Raw genomic sequence first — 18141 nt, forward strand, 5'->3', positions numbered from 1 at the left:
CTTAGCGACTGAACAGCAACAACGACACTTCATGATTTTCTGCCCAGCACAGGGGACTGAGACTGTCACTCTGGCAACATTAAGATGTCCCATTCCTCGGAATTAATGGTGTGAATGCTGTGTTTCTCCTTCTGGAACTTGTGATTTATGTGAAGTGTATGCAAATAGGAAAGAAAAGCTTAAGGAGGGAAAAGAAAAAGCAACACAGATTCCTATTTGGCTAAGAAAATGAGCTAAGGTCATTTGTCTAAGATGTCCTCAGATTAGCTCTATTTTAACCACTTCCAGGACCTGTTGCCTTCTCTAAAGCCTGTTTTTAGAAAGAATTTAAAATGTATATTCAATTTGTAGTCTCAGTCTCAAGCTGGAAGCAAATCAGTTTGCAGCCAAGTAGAATGCTAAGAAAATCAACCTGCACCTTTTAGTTTACATCCCTAGTTCCTTAGGAACGAAATGGCCATTTCTACGACCCTTGTTCTACATATCCAGGATTTAAGGACAGGTCTTTCACATCACAGCAAGCAGGGGAACGCACTTACAGACTCTCCTGCGATGCACCTCGGGCAAGGCTGGGCCCGGCTCCTTCCGCCATCCGGAGAACCCTGTCCAACAAATCACAGCCGCGGATAAGCCAGGGCAGCAGTTATTCACACTTTCACTGAACAGGTAAAGGCTGGTCTGGTGGGAACAGGAACCTACCCCCATGCCTGGCTGGCCCTGGTCGCTGTTGGGCCGTGGTGAGGGCAGGCGGCCTCTGCGCTGGGCATCCGGGGACTCGGGCTCCTTGCTGCCCTCGGACGCTGCGATGCGCACCCTCACCTGGGGGCAGTCCCGCTCGGGCGCCGCGGCGTCCAGCCTCCTGCACGCCCGCTTCTGCAACGACACAGTTTCACTTTAGATGGCCTCAGAAAGCACACGGTGCTCTGACTGAATCTGCCTCTGAGCACCTCGCTGCAGAAACAGAGCCCCGAGGAGCTCGGAAAGTTTATAGGATGTTGGGAGAGGCAACTTCCAACTTTATCTTCCGGGAATAACCACCATCAGTTACACTTAACCTCATGACTTCCAGCACAGTCTGATATTTACTTAGCTTTACAAGTTTAAAATAGTCATTTCAAGCAATTTTGGCCAAAATTCTTATAATAAACTGTTGTGACTGGTTTATCGATATTGAGAATGTACAAAACCTATAAATTTTTGTTCAAGAAACTAGTTATGCGCTTCAATACTTTTGCCAAGTAGGTACTTTCTTAATATGATATGAATAATTCCACGTGGATAATTCTTTGTCTTCCTGACACTGAAGAGTGGACTGATTTTATTTATTTCACAAACTGCACACACAGCCCGTAAGAGATAACCTTCCGGAAAGGCAGCATTTGGCTTTGGCATTCCCATGAGCTATAGATGAATTACAAAAGCAGTCTTCCAAAGCTGAAGGAAATGGTTGACTCTCCAAGCTCCGAGTCTGTGCTCCGCGGGGTAAGGATGTATTCAGTGACAGAGCTGATGGGCAGGCGGCCTCTGCAGGGGACAGAAGGTCCACGCTGTCCTGGGTCCCCGCTGCTGGACGGTGCCGCCAGAGTCAGGAAACACCCCTGTTCACGGGTGGTCCCACACCCTCCCCAGTCACCGGCAAACAATCGTTATGATTTGTGCCAAATCTGTTCACGATCCATTCCATTATTCATTCATTATTTTCTAAATGGACTTTTTATGTATTTATCTAATAGGGAAACCCGGTAGCAAGTGCTAGTTTTACTCTTCCCTAACTAACACGTCTTAGAATAGACACCTGAGGAGGAAAACGGCAAATTCTACCTCTGAGCCCCTAAACCAGAGAATAATGCCCTGGGGTGAATACATTGCAGACTCCGGGAGGCTGAGACAAGGGCAGAGGTAGCCAGCCCCGCCCCCAACGCCATAGTCCTTCCGGAAGACAGGAAGTCCAGAAAGGTCACAGTCACCGTGCAGAACCACAGCCCGGGCGCAACCTGAATCGGAGAACGCAGACATCCGAGAGCACGGCCAGGGGGAGAGGAAGCCACCAAACGCCGGTGCGGGTCCCCTCCGCGCCAGCCCACACCCTGCAACACGGCCCTGCCCTGAAAAGGGCAGGAGGAGACACTGTGAGCGGGACAGGCCAGGGACGCCAGCGAGGGAAACGCGCCCGGGGCCCGCAGCGAGGAAGGGCCCGAGCCCCAGAGCCGAGACGCCAGCGGGGGCTCCAAGTCTGCACAGCGGAAACGGACAAAGTGCTTACAGAGGTGCTCCTCTGAACCCGGCTCCTGGGAGGGACACGGGCAAAGGGGCGGGCGGGTGACCCGGGGCCGGGTGGTGGCGAGAAGGAGAGAGAGGGCAAGCTTGGGGTCCAGCAAGTGAGGATGCCCATCATACCAGGGGGCTCACAGCCACCCCATCCACCACCAGACAGACACCTCCTCCACCTGCGCTCAGCCACACCAACAGCAGAGGTGCCTGATGGCAATCTTTAAAAAATACCCCAAAACATAAAAATTCCTCCCGAAAAAGACAAGAGTCAAAAGGCGATTGTAAGTCTAACACTCTTAAAAACATAATTAAACACTCACAAATATCTGAGGACACGAAAAACCACCCTGAATTAGCAATGTAAAAATAGAGAGGACAAAAATGGGGAGAAACCCAGAAGAGACTTGAACGAGTTCAGGGATGTAATGAGGGAAATGAGGAATAAATTATAAAATGCACTGAAGAGGATAAATTCACGTGAAAATTAATAGAGGACACCAAAGAAGGGCAGGAGCATAACCAAGGGAAGGAAAACGACAAAGAAAAAACGGGGGTTAAAAAGATTAAGCAGCAGGAAGGGAGGACAAAGAAGGAAGAAATGTTCTCTAAGTCAGAGCTCTGGAAAGAGTAAAACAAAGTAACACAGCAAAGCTGACTCAAAACCGTAACCCGAGAAAACCTCACGGAAGGGGAAAGCTGACTGAAGCTTCAACCGACAAGGCTCACAGGGCACCCGGGAAAATGAACCCAGAATGGTCACCACTGAGACGTCCTAATAAAACCAGGAGACTTCAGAGATGAAGACAAAATCCTCAAAGCCCCTGGGCGCGCAGATCAATGAGAGAGAGTGAAAAGGAACTGGACAGGCATCAGGCTTCTCAAAGCCAACACGTAAGTGAGACAATGGAGAAACATGCTTTTAAAACTCAGTGACAGAAAACACAAACCAAAAATTTTAAATCCACCAGGCTGTCCTTCAAATATCAAGATTACAGAAATAGAATTTCAACATACATGAACTTAGAGATGACTACACCCATGAGCCCTTCCAGAGGATTCTATGTGAAGGTAAGCTTCACCTAACTAACCAGTGATGACCGGGAAAATTGCAAGGATTTTTCGTAAGCATCTGAAGGTATTAAGATGTACATCTCAGACCAAATTTAAAATAAAGGTGGAATTAGGCTGACAGACAAGTGTGCAAATATTACATCCTCTGACATGGTGGAAATAATTCTACTAAAACACAAGAGATGAAGGGAGAGGGAAAGTGGAAAACTTCTTTAGCACAGGTCAATACTGTACATGTGACAGTGGTGTATCAAAGGGCACCAGGAAAAAGATTAGTAAGTGTTAGACGAGTGAGGGAGAGACAGATCAGCATGAGGTGAACACACAGTGAAAAATATTTTAGGCAGGATTTACTAATAGATGCTAACTCAGAAGGCAAAGGCTTAAGGAGAAATATGCTTTCTCCCCCAAGGTATTTATTAATTTATAAAGTTTCAGTTTTATACATAAAACTGTTTTACATATAGTTTCAACGTATATTTTCATGTTTCAACATATCTCCCCCAAGGTATTTATTAATTATAATAAATAATTATAATTTAATTTATAAATTAAATATAATTTAAGAGCAGTTTCAACATATCTCCCCCAAGGTATTTATTAATTATAAAGAAAAGACCAGTAACTTCACAGAGTATGAAACCATCTTCACCCAGAGACAAGGTCAGCATCACGGCAATGAGACATCTTGACATCACAGCCCCACAAGATGCACTAAGAAAGCAGAACATCACCTCGTGATGCTCGTGCTAGAAGGGGCGTGGTCTTAGCCTCAGCGCAGAGGATGCTGGGCAACAAACGGACCCACAGTCCTCTGCCAGAGAGCCGACCGCTGCTCGGTAGGAGTTCCAGGGTCAGGAAACCACGGACGCGTCAGTGACTAGAGGGGTGAGCGGGACTCAGCAGTGTGGGGTCCCGGAAGGACGCGTCGGTGACTAGAGGGGTGAGCGGGACTCAGCAGTGTGGGGTCCCGGAAGGACGCATCGGTGACTAGAGGGGTGAGCGGGACTCAGCAGTGTGGGGTCCCGGAAGGACGCGTCAGTGACTAGAGGGGTGAGCGGGACTCAGCAGTGTGGGGTCCCGGAAGGACGCGTCAGTGACTAGAGGGGTGAGCGGGACTCAGCAGTGTGGGGTCCCGGAAGGCCGCGTCAGTGACTAGAGGGGTGAGCGGGAAAAGGGTGCTGGTGGGAAAACAGAGGAGGCTGGAGTAAGGCTGGAGCTTGGGTGACGATCGTGCACGAGGTGAGCCTGGGAGTCTGCTGATCGTACTATGACCACATACGTTGTTCAGGTGAATTCTCTATATTACAGTTGCTTTTTCCCAACCTTTCTGTAAGTCTAAGACTACTTGGAAATGAAGTTTTAAAAATGAAGATAAAAAACCTCCTGCACTTGCTCTGGTGTATACCACACGTCTAGAAATACGGATGGAAGGCAAATCACCTTCCCACGATCCTAATTTTTCCCTCTTGAGCGACATAAAGAGTGACGTGTGTTAAGACAAAAGTCCTTTCCCATGCGTGAAGACAGCTCTCGGATACCTCTGAGGCTACTCTCCGACCAAGCATTCTTGCTCTCTCACTCTCCCATATCTGAGAGGCTTTCCAGAATCTTCCTCTTCTAGACACCATGTCCTAGAATTTCTAAATTGTCACTATTCCTCCTGAAATGAATCATGTAAAATACTCCCAACACGCTGTCACCACCACGGAAGAGAGCAGAGCCCCCCACCCCACCTCCACAACGTGGTCCCGAGTCTGCAGGGAAAACACCCTGGCTGAGAGGCCCCAGCAACCCGCCACCCGGGTCCACACGAGGCTGGCACACCCCCCCCAGCTTACGTCTCCCCCTCAGGAAGCACCACCTGGTCCTGGGGACTGCTGAGGGTCCTTCTGCTTTAACGCCAGGCTCTGCTACGTAAGCCTTAAGTTTAGTTTCCAAGACTAAACTGATTTCCTTGCTATTTTCCAGTGTATCAAAGTACTGCCAAATACTGCCATAATCATACGAATCACCTTCGTGATTGGAAATGGTGCTGCCTTCCGTGTTCCGCCAGAGTCGGATGGAAGGGTTGAGGAAGAAAAGACCAAGGACCGCAATCTCCGGTTACTCAGGATCTGCTCAGCCTTCACACTGCAGAAAGAGCCATGCTGTGTAAAGGGGTTTCCTGCCAACTCCCAACTAGCTGGGTGGGACGTGCCTGGTGGCCCAGCGCATAAGCCCCTGTGCAACCACCACAGGGGGCCTGAGTTTGATGGCGGGGTGGGGAGCAAAGATCCTGCATGCCATGAGGCGCGGCCATAGAAAATCCAGGCAAAGGGAAGTGGGGATACTGAACACGCCCCACGTCATCCACATGCAGGATGCGACTCTCCTCCCTCAGTCACATCCCAGCCCCACGCTCCTTTCTGAGGGACGTCGCTTGCCAGAAAGGAGAGCAGACAGGCGTGGACGGGTGACTGTGAGCAGGAAGCATGCTTCTCGATGAGGTCTACACACTCTTGTGTTTTTCAATGAGTTAGAAGGATTCTAACTCCTTCTCTGTGGGGTCAAACAAGGCCTGGCACAACGGGTCAGCAGACCTATGACCACCCACGGTGGACACTCCTCAAGAGGCTCTGGTGGCGGGGGCTGGGTCCCCACGTGGCAGGGGGAAGGGAAGCCACACTGACCCCAAGTCAGTCATCGAGGGCTGGGCTCCTCCAGGGAACATGGTGGCCCTCGGCCGGGCGACGGGATTAAATCATTCATGTTTTCTGCTTTTAACAGGGATTAGTGAAAGCTGGCTGTACGTGACCCTGACTCATGTATTCACTCGGCAAATACTCCAATGGCCACGGATCGGCCTGGATCAAGGGAAAAGGAGGGCTGAGAGGCACCAAAGTCCAGGACACGCGCGTTACATGCCTCGCTCTCTCCCACTCCCTTCTAGAGAGGCTTCAGCCAGTCTTCGTCAAGGCACGTGAAGGTTTACCACCCAACTGCAGAAAATGACTACAGCCATGAAATTAGAAGATGCTTGCTCCTTGGAAGAAAAGCTATGACCAACCTAGACAGCATATTAAAAAGCAGAGAGATTACTTTACCAGCAAAGGTTTATATAGTCAAAGCTATGATTTTTCCATTAGTCATGCAAGGATGCGAGAGTTGGACCATAGAGAAGGCTGAGCACCAAAAAATTGATCCCTTTGAATTGTGGTGCTGGAGATGACTCTTGAGAGTCCCTTGGACTACTAGGAGATGAAACCAGTCAATCCTAAAGGAAATCAACCCTGAATATTCATTGGAAGGACGGATGCTGAAGCTGAAGTTCCAATACTTTGGCCACCTGATGTGAAGAGGCAACTCAATGGAAAAGACCATGATGCTGGGAAAGCCTGAGGACAGGAAGAGAAGGGGACAACAGAGGATGAGATCATTAGATGGTATCATCAACTCTATGGACATGAGTTTGAGCAAGCTCTGGGAGATGGTGAAGGAGAGGGAAGCCTGGCGTGCAGTAGTCCATGGGGTCACAAAGAGTCAGACATGAATGAACAACAACAAATGACTCTGGCACTGTGTAAACAAAATTCAAATCCTGAATAAACACAAAGACCCCATTACTTAATAACTATAGAAGATCTATCAAGCAGCAATCCTGCCAGAGAAGAGTTGAAAAAGAAACACAGTTGAGTAATTAAGAGAAGACATTTGACAGGATGCCACCTCTAGAAACCCATTTCTCGACTTTGCACTCAACAGAATGTGGAGGATAAAGAAAGAAGATGTCAACTTCCTTGAATGCTTTGACAGAAACACCCTGTGAATTCTCTTCAATCAGCACAGCAAGAAAGTGGCAGGTTCTTGAAAAGCCTTAAGTCAAGCACATGTAATATATATGCTAATATATGTTAAGCACATATACTCTAAGTTAGAATACCAATGTAAATTGTCAGAAGTTGGTAATGCAATTAAAGGTAATTCTCCAACTATACACATACATGCACAATAATCTCATCTTTCATTTGAAGGTATTTTAAGGATTTTTATTGACCAGTGGAATTTATTCTAAAGATCACCTGTATCATAATTGTGTGATGCTGACTGAGTCCCAGTTATCAGAAAGTTGCTGAGTGAGGTATTCTAGTCTAGTTTAATATCTGTCACAGTAAAGAAAGTTCACTTTTGCTGGAGCAGCTGACGCGGCCATCCACCAGCTCTGAAACAGAACCGCGAGCGCCGAGGAGCAGGACTGATGAGGCCTGCAGACTGTCGCTGAGAGAGAAAGCGTGCAGAGATTCCCCCTCAGGGACAGTCACTTGGAAACAACCTTGAGCTCTTGGGGGTGTTGCTTTCTGCAGCACAGACTGAACGACAGAAACCAGCAGAAGCGAGGACGCCTACTCTCAACCCCGTGTGGTCAGGTGCCCTGGGGCTTCAGCCACGGTGACTGTAACATCAGAATGCGGGGCACCATCAGCTGCCCTTTCCAGAAGACTCCTCCCCGTCCTGGGCATGGACTTGCATCCACACCCTGGACCAAGTCCCACTCAGGAAAGAGAAAGCAACCGATGAGGAGACAAGCAGGGTAAGCCGTGGGCACCACCATGATTCCATGAAAGCTGGCTCCCCAGAGGAAGGTGGTGGAGGAAAGAGAAGAAAAACCACTCTTTAACTTCCAATGAAAATGAAAAGACACTCTAGACACACTCTAGACTGAGCATTAATTTTGCTTGCATAATTTAACCAAGGACAGTATAAACCTAAATTATAAAAAATCTACTTACCACAGGCAGAACCTAGAAACTATCCTTGCAATGATAAAAAAAAAAACCTACAGCATGGAGTGTTTCTATATTTGTTATTTCAGTAACAAACCAAAATCCTGTGCTGTCAGAAAGGTAGGACATTTTATTTCTATTTTGCATGTGAAGAAAATGAAGTCCACAAACCCCAGCTAACTTGCCTGAAGTCCAATAACTGGAAATGCCAGAGCTGGGGCTCAGCGTGTGTTCAGTCGAACTGGGCAGACAAGACTGAAACATATATTAAAGAAGTACTAAAAACTTAATAATGTATGAAAAATATATCAAAGCTTAACATAAAGCTACAGTAATCAAGATAGTGTAGTAATGGCACAGGAAACACACGGAAATCAATGGAACAGAACCGAGAGTCCAGGATAAATCCTTCCGCTTATGGTGAACTAACTTTTGACACAGGTGCTAAGACAGCTCAATGGAGAAAGAAGAGTCTTCATAAGAAGTGGTGCTGGCCTAACTCTCTGTCCACATGCAGAAAGAGGAATTCAGGGCCCTAACATATACCACACACAGAGATGAACTTGGGATGGATCAGAGAGCTAAATGTAAGAGCAAAGAGCATTAAATTTTTAGAGGAGAACATAAGAGAAAATCTCTGTGATCTTGGGCTTGGCAAAGATTTTTTAGATCCATCACAAAAAGCATGACTCATAAAAGAAACAAATTCGTAAACTGGATTTCATCAATATCCAAAACTGCTTACCATATGCACGCTAACAGACTTGTCTCCAGAATAAAGAAAGAAGTCTTTCAACTCAACAAGATGGCAAACAGCACAATTTTTTAAACAGGCAAAGGATATGAATAGGAATTCTGCTGACAAAGATTTACATATGGTCAATAAGTACATGAAAAGATGTTCGACATCATTAGAAAAATGCAAATCAAAACCACAATGGGATACCATGTCCCACCCACTGGAATGGTTATAATCCAAACAAGTGTTGGCAAGGATGTGGAGAAAATAGAACCCCCATTTGTTGCTGGTGGGAATTTAAACAGTGCAGCTGTTTTGCAGAACAGTTTGGTGATTCCTCAAAATGTTAAGCAGAGTTACCTAATAACTCAGCAATTCCACAGTGAGGCACCTACCCAAGGGAGATAAAAACATACGTCCACACAAAAAACCTGTACCTGAGTGTTCACAGCAGCATTCCTCAGAAAATCCCCGAAAAGCACACAACCTGAATGCCCATCAACTGAGAAACGCTTAAATAAAATGCGGTATTATTCATACGATGTAATATTTAGTGACAAGAAGAAATAAAATACTGATATATATTTCAGTACAGATGAACCACTTATGTTAAGTGAAAGAAGCCGGTCACAAGAGACCAAATATTGTGTGATTCCATTTATATGAAATGGCCAGAACAGGCAAGTCAGCAGAGACAGAAAGTAAACTGGTGGTTGCTTAGAGCTGGGGGAGCAGGACAGGGGACCAGGTTTCTTTCAGGGGTGATGAAAATGTCCTGAAATCAGGTTGTGATGATATTTACCCAACTCCGTACTACGCTAAAACCACTCATCTGTGCACTCTCAGAGTGAACTGCACTAGGATACAAATCTGCAAGACTGTCATTTATCATATATATTATTTATATATGCATATAATAAACACATATTTATTATACACATACACACACATACACACACACACACACACACACACACGTATATAGTCATTCAGGTGACCAAAAGGTATTTTTAAGATAAATTTGGTTCCTGGACTGCAGCTCCCAAAACCCTTGAAATTTCTAAGCGACCAGGGCAATGTGGGTATTTTCTATCATAACATGTGGTCTCTAGTCCTCGGTTCCTGAGGTCACTTCAGATCCATAAAGGTGAAATGGGTGTCCTGTTACTCACGAAGTGACTTTTGGAAAGCACCTGGTGGGGGGGTGGGGGGACTGGCTGCCTGGGGAACCACCCAAGAAGAGATGCTTGGGACTTTCAGTCCCACCCTCTGATTTCTGGGCAGTGGGGAGGGGACAGAAGCTGAGTCACAGAGGCCACTATCACTCACGCCCACAAAACGAAGCCGCCGGACAATCCAAGAGGAGGGGTTCCGAGCGCTTTCAGGACGGGGAACCCTGAGCTGGTGTGGTGTGCAGGCCGGGGCTGCAGGAGGACAGACCTTCTTTGTGCTGGGTCTTGTCTTATGTATGTCTCCTATGGCTGTGGATTCACATCTTTTGATACCCTTTTACAGACAATTAATAATCTGGTGAGTCAGCGGGCGGCCGGAGTTCTGCTCCAGAGGTAACTGGATCTAAGGGGCGGGTGGAGGGAACCTCTGGCCTACAGCCAGTGGTGACAACCTAAGCTTTGGCGTCTGGAGTGGAGGGTGGGCTTGGGGGCCTGGGCCCTCTACCCGTGGGCTCGGAGGCCATCTCTGGTCAGTCAGTGTCAGGACTGACTTGAACTCCAAGACATCCTGCTGGTGTCCAAGAGCTGCTGGGGGAAGCCTCCACCACACACACTGGTACTGAGTTCAGAAACCCATTTAAAACTACACATAAATAAAGCCATTTTTTTATCTGGGAAAGATTGAAGGCAGGAGGAGAAGGGGACGACAGAGGATGAGATGGTTCGATGGTATAACAGACTTGATGGACAAGAGTTTGAGCAAGCTCCATTACTGGGAGTTGGTAATGGACAGGGAAGGCTGGCGTGCTCTAGTCCATGGGGTCACAGAGACTGACATGACTGAGCGAATGAACTGAAAGCTGCTTTTCAATGGGCAAAAAATTTGAATAGACAGTCCACCAAAAAGATATGAATGATTAATAAGCAAAAAAAAGATGTTCAACATCACATATTCATTATTAGGGAAATAAAAATTTAGATTGCTGAGAACACTTAACTTCACATCTACTAGAATGACTATAATCAAAATGACAGATGTGAGGAAGATGTGGACAAACCAGAACCATCTCAGGATGCCAGCAGGGGCGCAAAGTTGGACCATAAAGAAGGCTGAGCACTGAAGAACGGATGCTGTTGAACTGTGGTGCTGGAGAAGACTCTTTGACATCAAGGAGATCAAACCAGCCCATCCTAAGGGAAGTCAACCCTGAACATTCATTGGAAAGACTGATGCTGAAGCTGAAGCTTCAGGTCCAATACCCTGGCCACCTGATGTGAAAAGAGTGGAAAAGATCCTGATGTTGGGAATGACAGAAGGCGGGAGGGGAAGGTGACAACAGAGGATGAGATGGTTGGATGGCATCACCAGTTCAATGGACATGAGTTTGAGCAAACTCTGGGAGATGGTGATGGACAGGGAAGCCTGGCGTGCTGCAGGCCATGGGGTCAGAGAGCTGGACACGACTGAGTGACTGAACAGCAACAAAGGGGTGTAAAATGCTGCCACCACTTTAAACAGCAGTTTGGCAGTTTTCAGTAAGTTAGACATAAATTTAACATTGGAACCAGTCATTCCAGTAAGGGTGTCTATCCAGCGGTAATGAAAACTTATGTCCACACAATGACCTCTATGTGATCCTTCAGAGTTTTCAGCACTATTTATAACAGCCAAAAAGGAAAAACAGCCCCAATGTTCATCCACTGATGAATGAATAAACAAAACGTGGTATATCTATACAATAGAATATTATTTAACAATAAAAAAACTAATATATGCTTCATTGTGGATGAACCTCAAAAACATTATAAAAGTGAGAGAAGTCAGAGGCAAAATCACACATTATATACTTCTGTTTACACAAAATGTCCGGAAAAGGCAAATCTAGAGAAACAGAAGTAGAGATGGTGATTGACTGGACCTGGGGGTGCGAATGGGCACAAGCGATCTTTTTGAAGAAAGTAGTCTTCACTATGGTGATGGCTGCACAGCTAAATTCATGAAAAATCACTTCATTGTACACTTAAAATTTTAAAACTTTAATCCACGTGGTCTTGATGGTAAGTGTAAAAGGGAAATCTGAGAAGTCATAGCCATGGGGACTGACCCGAAGGGGCACACTATACCAGGTAATCTATAACTTTCCCTAGATAAATGATATATACTTAAAAGATACCAACGATTTTATGCATCAGCGGAAGTCTTCCACCATTTCTTTTCAGTTAAACACACATACACACACTCTTCACGGTAAGCGATCACAGTGGGTGGTGAACACCTCTGGTGTGCCTTGCCTGGTCTGGGCACCTGGTCACAGTCCTCCATGGGTCACTGCTGAGCACAACAGACACCTAAAAGGGCCCACACCATGGAGGACTGCCTCCTAACTGACCTAACCTCATTTTGACTCTTCTGTGTCATGGACAGAGAAATCTGCTGAAAACTAAATGATCAAGGCTGTAGCTGGCAGCATGAATATCTGACTAGAGTCACAACTGAAGATGAAGTGATTGACAAATTTCCTTTTTTCTAGATGGGAGGACTGTTGTTCAGTTGCTCAGTCATGTCGGACTCTTTGTGACCCCCTGGACTGCATGCAGCATGCCAGGCTTCGCTGTCCATCACCATCTCCCAGAGCTTGCTCAAACTCATGTCCATCGAGTCGGTGATGCCATCCAACCATCTCATCCTCTGTCGTCCTCTTCTCCTCCAGCCTTCAATCTTTCCCAGCATCAGAGTCTTTTCCAATGAGTCTACTCTTCTCATCAGGTAGCCAAAGTATTGGAGCTTCAGCTTCAGCCTCAGTCCTTCCAATGAATATTCAGGATTGATTTCCTTTAAGATTGACTGGTTGGATCTCCATGCAGTCCAAGGGATTCTCAAGAGTCTTCTCCTGCACCACAGTTTAAAAGCATCAATTCTTTGGCACTCAGCCTTCTTTATGGTACAACTCTCATATCCATACATGACTACTGGAAAAACTATAGCTTTGACCATACGGACCTTTGTTGGCAAATAATGACTCTGCTTTTGATAGCTGAGTACAATTAAACTGAGTAGACCAGACAATACAAAGTAGCTCAATGGATAATTTCTAAACTAAAACAACAGGTGAGAGAAATATATAGTTTCTTGAGGAGTGGGTTGCAATTATTTAGAATTAAAAGAGTGGTCACCAAAAGACAGAGCCAAATGGTTTCGTCAGGGATCCACACCATCAGCTACTATTCACTAGGTTTTTCACAGTGGGGATCTCACCGAGCAGATGAGCAAGAAAACCTATGTCCTATGGGGCAGAACAAGCAAATTTAACTCTGAATTTCTCACTTTGTAAGTTAGACCCCATAAGGTTACTTGGATGGAGTTAGAGACATCAATACATCTGAGTGGTTTTGCTGACAAGAACACCTAGCTTTACTGGACAACCTTTCAAGTGTTAGCAAAAGTGGATCTATAAGTTATCCAGAGAAAGTGGATATAAAATATCATCAGCCCTCTAATTTAAGGGCAGCTATTCATAACATCAAGGACTGGTGAAAATGGTAGGAATTTTACAATTTACTCACACCTAAATTTCAACAGCTGAATCAAAAACATTCCAGATTGCAACTCAATTACCTGCCCTCCCGCAAAGCTCAAGTGTGCTCACCCTGGGACTGAAGGCGTGACCTGTGTATCGGTGTACCCGTAAGGAAAAACATGTCTGCCGATAGAATGTGCACCTAACCTCTTCCAGACCTGCAGAAGAACCTACACAGCACAGCTAAACAAAACCACATAAGGGCTGATGAGCTAAATTCCGTGTTGAAAATACTGACCTGTTAGTGGCTTTACTCAGCAGTGACATTGCTGCTGCAGTGCACAACCTAGACGAACTCTGAACATGTTAGTCGCTCACTCATGTCCGACTCTGCAATCCCATTAACTGTAGCCTGCCAGGCTCCTACATCCAGGAAATTCTCCAGGCAAGAATACTGGAGTAGGTTACCATTCTCTTCTCCAGGGGAACTTCCCAACACAGGGATCAAACTCATGTCTCCTGCATTGCAGGCAGATCTGAGCCACCAGGAAATGTGTGTTAAAGGTATTCCTTCAGGAAGAAAACCAAAAAATAAAACCAGATGGAAATAAGAATATACAAAAGACTGAAGTGCACTGGCAATGGTAACTCTGTGGGCAAACAGTAAGCTTTTGTTCCTGTTACTGAAACCTCTGTACTCTGGCCAGAGGGCCTGCTCTTTACAGAGCTTTTTTGGAAAAAGAGTCTTCAGGGAGATGAAAGGCTGAGGCGTAGACATGAATTTTCGGGTGTTCTGGGTTGACACTTCCATTCTGAAAGGTGTGGTGAGTGCAGTGGCTGGGGACTGCAAGAAGCCAGGCACTGGATGCCCAGTCACGGGGTCAATCTAAGCAAGGCCTCACTTCTCGTCCAGAGGCTAGAACAGTGCTGGTACACAATAGGTGCTCAGAAGAAATAATTTTTAAAAAGTCTATGCAACAGAAACGATAAGCACTACTGCTATTCAACTGCTACATGTTAGCTATTTAACTGCTACCACACTCAGTAACCTGACCATGATCAGGACACTCACAAGCGGACAGGAGAGACTCCTGACCCTGACTCATGAGCATCCTCATTCCAGAGATGGTCCTGGTGGCGCCAGCTCCTAGTCTCTTCTGCTGGTTTAACACACAGGTTAAACCTGTGTTAACCTCTGGGCTGTCACCGAGGTACGAAGGGACTCCCGCTTCCCGAGTAACCGAATTCTGAATGGGTGTGTGAGAGACAGACAGAGAATGAGAGAGTCGAAAACAGCAGGAAGAACTTGGCTCCTTTATGAAGCTCAATCCAGATTATCAGATCAAAAACTAGGACACAATATGACATAAACAAGAACTTTATCAGATCAGGAGACAGGACACCCCCCAGAACTACACACCCTCACCCTTGTCTGTAACAGTTTGGAAGTGCTGGAGCCTCAACCTGGGCACTTCATCCCACGAACTCCAATCTGAAAGACACTCAAGGTTTCTTCTACTAAGTCTTTGCCGTTCTCTCTGATCAACAGTGGCCTATGGCTCCCCATCCCTGACAGTGCAGCGCATCACACCTTCCATCAGTTTATGGCCAACTAAGGACTTTGTTTTGAAGTCTCATGTTTTAGTTCCACAAGCTCCCTTAGGAAGCTGTAGAGCCCAGTGGTTAAGAACACAAATTCTGGAGGGCGTTGGAAGGGTTTAGGACCTACTGCCACCACTTGCTAGTTGGTTAATCTCTCTGTACTTCGGTTTCCTCATTGGTAATATGGGCATCATAGCAGGTTGTTGTGAAATTGGTAATCCACATGGTGGCCACTTGAGGACTGGCAGAACCTGCCACACCTCAGCGAAATGTCTCCAAGACGTCCTCTCCGGCAGTGACATCACCACTGCACACCCAGCTGCTCCAGTCACAAGCCTGGGGTCATCTGGACTCCTCCCTCTACATTCCCTTCCACACCCGCTCCACCAGCAACATCAGTCAGTTCTTCCTCCAGAACACACAGTCTGTGTACTGTCACCGTCCCCTCCCCTCAGTCTGAGCCTCCATCACCTCTCACGATCTATATATTGTGCCTGCCCTCTGACCACCATCCCTTTCATTTCCCACAAAGCTGCTGTGTGGAAAAGGATAGCCCTTTAAATGTCAGGATGATCGTGTCACTTTCCTATTTACTTCCCACTGTCTAGAGGATGGGGCTTCCCAGGTGGCTCAGTGGTAAAGAATCCACCAGCCAACGCAGGAGACATGGGAGATGTGGGTTCGATCCCTGGGTCAGGAAGATCCTCTGAAGCAGACAACCTACTCCAGTGTTCTTGCCTGGGAAATCCCATGGACAGAGGAGCCTGGTGGGCCACAATGCACAGGTTTGCAAAGAAGCAGACACAGCTGAGGAGTTGAACACACACACGTGTCTGGAGGACAAGGGGGTGCTGAAGCCACGGACAGAACGAGACTGGGTGCGTGGATGTCTCTGATCTGGGTACCACTAGCTGCGGTATGACTAGAAGGCACGAGGAGAAGGGGACGACAGAGGATGAGATGGCTGGATGGCATCACCAACTCGATGGATATGAGTTTGAGTAAACTCCAGGAGCTGGTGATGGACAGGGAGACCTGGCGTGCTGCAGTTCATGGGGTCGCAGAGTTGGATATGACTGAGCGACTGAACTGAACTGTTCCACTGCCCTGGGCTCACCTTTGTACTACTATGCACAGAACCAAACTTCTATCAGGTTTGAGCCAGGGTGGTCTGAAGTCTCCCTGTTACAGAAGCTAAGCCTATGCCCTGTGAAGTGGTACCAGGGAGATGGGCGCTGCATCAAGAACCTAAGTGACACTAGCTCATGGTGAGGCAGTGGGTGGCGAGGAAAGAGGCTTCAGGGGAGAAGCTCCTCACTCCTCATAGGCTGTGCAAAACACTGGAGAAAAACGTTGCCTGCACTAACTAGGAAGGAACACGCCATGCTTACGGAGCCGGGAGGTGTAGAAGAAGCATATAAATAATTCTGTTGCTCGGTACAGCGGCAGATGGCTGCTGCTCTTAGAAGGGACCATGAAGTAAACAACATGAAGTGAGAACCAGAGATTCGCAGGCAGAGGTGTTGGACAAGAGCGCAGCTCAGAGGCTCTGCCCTCCCGTTCCCAATTGCACAGGGCTTCTGTCGGTTCCCTGAAAACCTACGCACTTCCTGCCCACACTAATTTTCCCTTCAAGCCTCGCATAGGCTCGACGACGCACCCACCTCGAGCTTGATTAGGGGCCCTCCCATTACCCATCACCTCTTACCCTGCGCTCTCGCAGCAAACGACTGGAGTGTCTGCTGGCCTGGCACCCATACCACATCCAGCCCAGTGCCTGCACGTGGCTGTCTGACTCAGGAACAGCTGCGCGCAGAAGGTGGGACAGCCCTTGACTTTGGACACAGAACCTCCGAGGCCTCCGCAACAGCCCTAAGCACATGGGACCATCACTGGGTTTCCAGGACCCCGCATCTCTGCGCAGGCGCAGCCTGAGGGGGCGGCCGCCCCATCCAGGCCCCGCCCACTGTGCTCCGCCCAAGCGAGCGCACACCGCCCACCCAGGCTCGCATCTGTGCGCAGGCGCGGTCTGAGGGGCGGTCCGCCTCACCGAGGCCCCGTCCACTGTGCTCCGCCCAAGCGGGCGTGCTCGGCCCGCCCGGGCCCGCATCTCTGCGCCGGCGCGGCCTGAGGGGCGGTCTGCTCCACCCAGGCCCCGCCCACTACGCTCGGCCCAAACGGGCGCGCGCCGCCAGCCCCGGCCCGGCCTCCTCCCTCTTCAGGCTCCAAGAGTCGCCAGAGCCGGTGGGCGTGCACCCAGCGCTGCCGCCTTCCGCTTCGCGAGGCCCGGGCTCCGTGGGACTCACCGCGTCCCCTGGGACCTGCAGATCCTCGGGCCTCCGCCGTCGCCATCGGCCCAGCGCCAGGGTGTCCATGCGGCCCCAGGCCCCAGGCGGCCGGGCCTCTCAGCCCCCTCTCGCGGCCAGGTGCCGCCCTCCCGCCCCAGCCCGCGCCGCCGAGGCCACGCCCTCTTATCGCACGTGCCCCAAGGGAGCCAATAAGGGACTGGGGGCGGGGCGCCGCCGGGAACCCGTGAGCTCTGGCTGGCGCGACCACAGGCTGGAGTAGCGGAGGCCAGATTCTTGAAGACATGAGGGGATTTCCCCCCGAGGTCGTTCTGTCACTTCTCTAGTCACTGTCACTCCCTTAGGTCGTTGATTCTGTCACTTCTTCGGTCACTGTGTCGGCCTTGGGGCTCCAGAGAATCTCCTGTTAAGTGTTTTCGCCACGATTCGACTTGGGACCGGCGGTCGGCTGGAGGAGCGCCCGCCTCCCCTCTTGTGATTGGTCGCTGAGCCCGTCTGCCGTCGCTGGTTGGCTGATAGGTGGCGCAGCGGGCCTATCAGAGGGGAGGAGCGCTGGCGTCTCTGGGAGTTGTAGTCCTTGGGAGTCCGCCTCGCTTCCGGGAGGGAGCCACGCCCCGGCGCGTGGGTGTCCCTCAGCCTGGTATTGCCGGGGCACGGTGTCTTCTCGTCCAGAGGCGCTGGGAACACCCCAGGTTCTCT

General features: G+C 48.4%; 1 protein-coding gene across 2 annotated transcripts in view; it reads right to left on the reverse strand.

Moving 5' to 3' along the window:
* C15H10orf143 (chromosome 15 C10orf143 homolog) overlaps nt 1–17602 on the reverse strand; it is a 28712-nt gene extending 11110 nt beyond the window's left edge. Inside the window, exons 1-3 of one of the 2 annotated variants that reach the window (XM_061162937.1) lie at nt 17443–17602; nt 700–873; nt 540–602 (exon numbers count right to left, since the gene is read on the reverse strand). In XM_061162937.1, coding sequence (XP_061018920.1) covers nt 540–602; nt 700–873; nt 17443–17511 — 306 coding nt within the window. In that variant the 5' untranslated portion in view covers nt 17512–17602. Of the gene's footprint in view, nt 1–539; nt 603–699; nt 874–16844; nt 17048–17442 lie in introns of those variants that run through there. The other variant, XM_061162936.1, reaches the window with a different exon arrangement.
* Nucleotides 17603–18141: the final 539 nt, after the last annotated feature.

Source organism: Dama dama, chromosome 15 (genome assembly GCF_033118175.1).
Source record: "Dama dama isolate Ldn47 chromosome 15, ASM3311817v1, whole genome shotgun sequence".
NCBI lineage: Eukaryota > Metazoa > Chordata > Mammalia > Artiodactyla > Cervidae > Dama > Dama dama.